Here is a 6,981-nt window from a genome sequence, read left to right as displayed (position 1 = left end):
TTTAATAACTAAACAATAAACGATAATTTTAACCGTGGATTAACATTAATCGGCTTTCGAACAACCCGGCCCTGGCCTTTGAGTGGAGATGGAAATAATGTCTTTCTTATTTATTCAAAGGCCAGGCTACTAAACAACGGTAAAATGGGTTGTTTGAAGCTGTGTATAGACTGATAGATGGAACTTTCGAAAAATCGAAAATGCCTCGTTAACCCTTAATTTGGGTTCGGAAGATGATCGGATGTTGGTCGGAAAGAAAAATAAATACGGTTTATCACTATTATTTAAAGTATATGTATATTTGTGTTGTTGACCGGTTTTCTTTTACCATATCGTGAAAGGGCGAGAGCCTTCGAGCGAGCTTACAAGCAAAGTGACCAGCGATATGGTACGAAACTCATGGCACATAAGTTGAGTTGTCGTACGCCCCGATCGACCTGATTATGCCAGATCCCAGATGGTCATCTTTAGAAATTTTCATCTCTTCGGGACGTAACTGGAAACCGAATGTCGATCGTGATGGAGTCACGCAGGTAGCCTTTCCCTGGTTCTTACGGACGGTGCCTACTAATAGAGAAGTATTTTTGCGCAGTTTATGAATATGCGGGAAAATCAGATCTTAGTAGCGACTATTGAAATCCCAAAAGAAAATTGGGGGTAACCATGCATTTTTTAGAGAAACTAAGCAACAATCATTCTAAAAAGCAGCCCAATCCAAAGCAATGTATGGCGCTCTTTTTTTTTCCAAATAATAAGCTTTATTATCTCTGAAAAATGCATGGTTACCCCCAATTTTCTTTTTGGATACCAAAATCACTTTCTAAGTTCTACTTTCTCTACATAGTTTTAAAGTGCGCAAAAATATCCCTGTATTAGTAGGCACCACCTATAGGAAACCTGAGTATCTTGAGATGCGCAGAACGTATGCGCAGTAACGATAGTAGGCACCGTCCTTAAGGTTATGGTAGATAAATGTTACACACAAAAAAACCGAACAAACAAGTGCAAGACAGTTTTAATACGCTGGCTGTCTTCTGGCACAACCCCAAACCGTTTTTTTTTATATTACAGCGAAAACAAACACAACAGTTACAACGAGGATACGATTCAACAGGACGTCGACTTGTGCTGTTTTATCAACAAATCAGAACAAAGTCAAAACCAATCGTGACTTGGCTGTAGCGTGTTTTCCAGCGCTTGTCGCCTGTCACATATTTAAAAGCTATTTCATGCATCATCTTCCAATTCCTGAGATCATAACGGCAACTGGTACGATTGTGGGATCGTTGGGGGGGGGGGGGGGGGGACCAGATTTCCACGTAGTTTCTTGAGTGGAGAAAAGAACAACATTTGACAGTAGGGCAAAACAATAGACCTGGTTTATGGAGCATCATCCTTGACACCTGCTTCGCAGTTAGTAGCCCATGACTAGTATTTGAATTCCTTTGGCCAATCCTTTCCCGAGTAGATTTATTTTTAGAGCATGGCAATCTAAAATTGTCATTACTCTTCTTTAATGGGGCCTTCCGAAGGTCCCCCGAGACCCATTCTAAAAAGAAATTCACTCGGGAAAGGATTGTCTCCAACGCTTAATACGAAAGAAGATAGAGGCTTCGGGATAAGGTCCATTGGTGAAGTGCATTACTCGAATGATAGGGCAGTTTTCACCAGAAACCATTCCTTGCGCAATTGAAAATGAGTATCCTTCTCAGCTCTGTTTATAGCGGAAAATCTACACTGCAGTCTCCATTGAGCATAATACTAAAGGTATCATGCTGATCTTCGATACCAGTCTCATCAATGGTTTTCTCGGCTTTCTCGACTAAGAGGATCTGGGACTGTTCGTCCGTGGGCTCATCATCTTGGTCAGCGTCCAGCTTGGGAAGAAATGGCAGACAGGCGTCTAACATGTCATGCATTTCCAGGAAGGTCTGTGGGAGAAAGAAAGAAGCTTATTTTCTTTGCAAAATAAATAAAGCCTCCACTCTGAAGTAGCCGAGGTTCTCTCCCTTGGGGTCGATTGCAAAAAAAACTTAACGTCGAATGTTCCATTACTGTCTGCTTCTCTACCGCCGCCTGATTAGCTCGGTTGAGTACCAGACTGTGGAAAGGTAGGCCCGGGTTCGATCCCCTGCCGGACCAACATGCAGGGTCTTTAAATAACTGAGGAGAAAGTGCTGCCCTTGATCTGACATCTGTAAATGGTTAGACTTTCTAGTCTTCTCGGATAAGGACGAAAAACCTTAGGCCTTGTCTCACAGTACTTTTACTTAATCTGACTCTGAAGGGCGTAAACGAACCACTGGGGATGTAACAAATCTCTGGCAGTGACCAGCCCTCGTGTCTATCTCAAAAATTCACATTCACATTACGAGGCATTCATAACTCATTAATTCAGTAACTGTAAACTGCGCCACAAGCAGTCTGGCAAAGTACCCCCACACAGTGTTGTAAATTATCCCTGAAAATTGCCGAGGGGAGTGGATGATAAAATATCAAATTATATTTGACTTCTCAGTAGCCATATACTCATTAGTTTCGGACCTTTAACGCACCACAAATTAAGTTTCCCTCGATTTTTTTTCAATTTTTCGCCCACTGTCTTAGCAGAAACAGGACTCACCCAAAGTTCCTCAAATCCACTAAGCTGGTTAGAAGCCACATATTGTGAGGAGGGCAAGTCAGGGTGCATTTGGTGAAACAAATGCACAAGCTGCATCGCGTTCTCCAATCTAGAGTCAAATTAAAATTCACAATGTTAAGTGTCCTTACGAATGGTCACAAATATCTTTTAATATGTCAATAAACAAAGATCTATCTATCATTTTCAACTTATTTTTTAGTGTATCTGTACTTAATGCAAGTTTTTTTTTCTTTTTCCTATCTATTTGTATTGATTTTAGTCTTGAGGGCTACATGTTTACTAATGTGAGGCACTATTATGTATTACCTTCGCTAAATAAAGACTCTACTATTACTACTACTGGATGATCGGCTCGCTGTTTATTGTCGCAACTTGTCTTTTTTCAGCCCACAGAAGGCGGTAAGAAAGCTAAAGGGCCTAGTCCAAATTCTTTGAGACTGCGCAAAGTTTATGTAAGCGCATGGGTTCTGTAGCTAAGGGGATGTTACACCAATCAATTTTATCCGTTGAGAGCGTCAAACAAGAGAGAGAATTAAATTTTCATGACTTGACTACAACTACCAGAATTCAATCCGTTTTCTCTATCCCAGAGAGGAGTAAATGCCAATAGCTCTAATTAGCGTGAGAAACCCCCCACCCCCCCCCCAAAAAAAAAAAACAACGACAACGACAACAACAACAACAACAAATAAAAAACTAAAGGATTCTGGTAGTTGTAGTCAAATAACGCCATAGTGAAATCGTCCCATTAGGCCTTTGTTAATAAACAGCCCTTGACTCGCGATGTACAAACACTTTTCTTCATCTTTTTCAGAATCTCTTATGGATTGCACTTCCATTGATCATTTACCTGTTGGCTTCAATTGTCTTAAGCAGAATACCAGTTACAGTTTTATTCATGATCAGGAATGTCAGGAACTTGTCAAAATAAGACGTGCCCAGGAGTACCTACAAACAAACCACAACACTTGTTTACAACAAACGGCAAATAAGGAACTTGAGAAGATCACAACGGTAACGATAAGGAAACGTCGCTCAGAACCTTTTTAACTACTTCAAAAACTCATTAATAATTCATAAGTCCATTGACCTATCAAATGGTCGATAGTACATCACGTGCAGTGACTTTATATCGATAACCCTCCTTATTAGTATGCGGTCTTTTATCAGCTGATAAAACACTCCTCATTAGTGTGCGGTGTTTTTCTCGTATGTTAAGTTCCAACGTTCACAAAAGCATAATTGTTACGAACTCTATTTACACACGCTTTTCCTGGAATGTTGTTGAAGCCGTTCAAAAAACTCGCAGCACGTGTTTTATCGGGTCTAAACCCGATAAAACACTGTTGATCGTTTTTCAAACATTACTTCACACAACTCGTGTCGTGCAACTTGTCTCATTCATATGATGGAACTATCCACTGGCTGAATTCGTAGAAAGGGTGTTCAAATTCAGAAACAGACAGGGAAATTTATCGTGTGTTCACGTTCTCCAGAAGAACGTTAAATTTCACCTTGTACTTGTGGAGAAAATGGTAAAGTAACGTGTTAAAATTTATAACGCTCGCACAGAGTCATCGTTTTGCTCACTGGCAAACGTCTCGTTTTGTGACGTTTAAGTCTGGTTGCTTAAGGTAGCTGACAAGAAGGATCGACGAAAGAGCGGAAAAGACACTTCTGAAAAAATGGACAAGAAGTCGTAACAACCAGTAAACACATTTGTCTCGCATCTTCTTTTTAGCGGGGTGGGGGAGGGGGTACTGTGACCAATATTCAAATGAAAGCTCCGCGAGGTAGTTCATTCGTGGTTAAAATTTTAAAATGTATCATTCAAATAAAAGCTACTGCGCCTACTACATTAATTATGGGATTTTTTTGAGAAGAAAAACAGTTGATTCCTGAATGAAAAGCAGTTCTGGTCGTCACCAACTATGATCAACATACATACTCACTTGGTACTCTTGTTTTCGTTCCACATATTTGAACACCTCCTGTTCAACCTAAAGAGAAGAGGAACGAAGAGACAAACTGCAAATCAAGTGTCACACTCTCCAAAGAAGTTATTTGTGTACCTCATCTTCAAGCTGAAATGAGCATCCCAAGTAACCGTCTAATGTTAGGCAACTTAAGCACAAACATTTGTCAACCAAGTTGGCTTGTTGTTGCCTTCCCGCCAAAGAGTAGAACATTTTTATTTTTTAAAGGTGACATGAAAAGCCACGTTTTGATTCTTCATTTTGCTGTTGTTGCGATAGAAGCGAAAGTGATTGTAATTGTTTTTATCACAGGCGGAAGATTTGGGTCACATTAAAGCGAGAGGGATCACCAGACACTCTTTTTCAGCTGAAAAAAAGAAAAGCTTTTTTTAACACCCCTGTTTCCAGGCGCAAATTTCTGCACTTATAAGATCAAAAATTTCTTACGATATCTGCCTGGCTGAGCGTGCGCCCTCTTTGACGCTGTTCATCCAGCTGAGTGAGCAAACGAGTAACACAATTCGTCTCCAGCAAGGTCTGTGGGTGAATAACGAGAAAGAAATAGGGGAAAAAAGAAAGAAAATTAGTCAGAACAGAGCATGATACTGTTGTCACGCATGCGAAACATACCAGTACCCTAGCTTGCGAAAATAAGGGAAAGTTCAGCTTCTACCCTTTCACTGGTGGCTGTACGGGCCAGAGCTTTAGACGCAGGCTCTGTTACACTTTTACCAGAGGAACGCACCAGAGGGTACAAGGGATCTTAAGCAGCGACGACGACGTCGGCAACGACAACGTCAGAAAACAATTGTTTTAATTAGCAAAACACTGGCTCTGCACGTGTATTATACACTTTAGTACATTTCTTTGCCGTCCGCTGCAAAGCAGCATCGTGAAATGACCACAATCTATTTTATAGAGAACGTGAACACATGATGATTAATTTTCATTTCTCTTTCTGAACGTTGAAGCCGCCCCTACGGTGTAAGCTTCTAAATAATTCGGCCACATTACACAAACTTAATGGGTAGAAATTATTGCGAATTTATTCAGAAAACGCGAATGTAATTTTTTAAGTTCCGTTTTCGTTGCCGTCGTCGTCGTCTCTGCTTAAGGTCCCTGATGTTGAGGTTAAAGACAAGGGTTTTTTTCTTCCATGGATGTTTTAAATAATCTTTGCTCGAGTGGCTTTACCTCTTCGGACAAAACGTTTTGAGCATTAAAACTTGGATGGGTTACAGACCATTTTCAACGTCATATATCACGGTAGTGTCAGGCAATTTTCCTGAAGAATCGAGAATCGGGCACGCATTATAAAATTCTTAATTGACAAATTACTGATCACAGACTTGCCCAATAATATCTCCACTAAAACGCTCCCAGTATTGAAGAAGTAACAATTCTTAAAGATCACAATAATTATGGCTTAAAGATGCGGAAAATTATAATTTGCATGTGTTTAGAAATCTCGTTTGGCCATTTGGCCAGTATTGTATGGTGTAATGAAATTTATATGCTGTAATTGTAAAGCGTGATTGGACATCGCTGGAAGTCGCGCTTTATAAATAAATTATTATTATTATTATTATTATTATTATTATTATTATTATTATTATTATTATTATTATTTTATAACTTTCGAATGCTTCGTTTGTTCAGACGCTCGGTTATGTCTGCAATTGGAACGTCAGGAACATTTCGTAGTCACGTTAAGTGGTTCAACTGTACCACCCATCACTTTACTTAACCCGACTAAGATGTAGCAGTGTCTAAATGGAAACGAGGAAACGAGACAAACCCGGATGTGCTGCTCGCGCGCACTGCTTGACGGGATGAGCATCAGACAGGCCAGTGCGTGGGCCTGGAGACCAACTTTGTGGAACTGAACAGCGATGGAATATACATCAAGGTCCAGGAGAAGAGGACATCTAAACAGAGCAAAACCTCAGTAATACTAGGCGTCATTTATTAAACCGGAAAGTGGGGAGGGCGAGGAGGGGGAGTTAAATCAGTTTGTGAGACAGCGTGGAGGGGCCATTGGATCAGTAGACCTCCACCTTTCAAAAGTTCTATTTTTACTGGACCTTGAAAACCGGCAGCTGCATTGTTTTTTAGGGCTGGGAACATTGTGCTGTTGTTCACTCTTGCGTCCTCTCTCCTCTCGCCCCTATTGGAAGGATAGGGTCTTATTCCATTATTTCTGACCCTAAACCAGTTGCCATTTATTTGCTATTTTAGCGAAAGGGTTTTGCAACGAATGAAGCGAGGCATGGAGGGTGTTATGGGAAGGGCGGAAAGAAAAATAGCGACATTCAAAATGGCGAGAGAGTTTTGGAGGTTTCGGAGGAAGAGGGCATTGAT

The 6,981-nt window shown here is 40.6% G+C and overlaps 1 protein-coding gene across 1 annotated transcript in view; it reads right to left on the bottom strand.

Annotated features, from left to right (window-relative positions):
- Positions 1 to 1,311: 1,311 nt before the first annotated feature.
- The window catches only part of LOC146487283 (kinetochore-associated protein 1-like), a 79,758-nt gene continuing 74,088 nt past the window's right edge, over positions 1,312 to 6,981 (bottom strand). The window contains exons 67-72 of the mRNA XM_085086765.1: positions 6,419 to 6,548; positions 5,068 to 5,157; positions 4,597 to 4,644; positions 3,495 to 3,592; positions 2,624 to 2,732; positions 1,312 to 1,931 (exon numbers count right to left, since the gene is read on the bottom strand). Coding sequence (XP_084942891.1) covers positions 1,719 to 1,931; positions 2,624 to 2,732; positions 3,495 to 3,592; positions 4,597 to 4,644; positions 5,068 to 5,157; positions 6,419 to 6,548 — 688 coding nt within the window. The 3' untranslated portion in view covers positions 1,312 to 1,718. The remainder of the gene's footprint in view (positions 1,932 to 2,623; positions 2,733 to 3,494; positions 3,593 to 4,596; positions 4,645 to 5,067; positions 5,158 to 6,418; positions 6,549 to 6,981) is intronic.

Source organism: Pavona decussata, unplaced genomic scaffold (assembly GCF_977016875.1).
Source record: "Pavona decussata unplaced genomic scaffold, jaPavDecu1.1 SCAFFOLD_16, whole genome shotgun sequence".
Classification (NCBI taxonomy): domain Eukaryota; kingdom Metazoa; phylum Cnidaria; class Anthozoa; order Scleractinia; family Agariciidae; genus Pavona; species Pavona decussata.
Note: the sequence above shows the minus strand (reverse complement) of the source record. Positions and strands in the feature narration are given on the sequence as shown.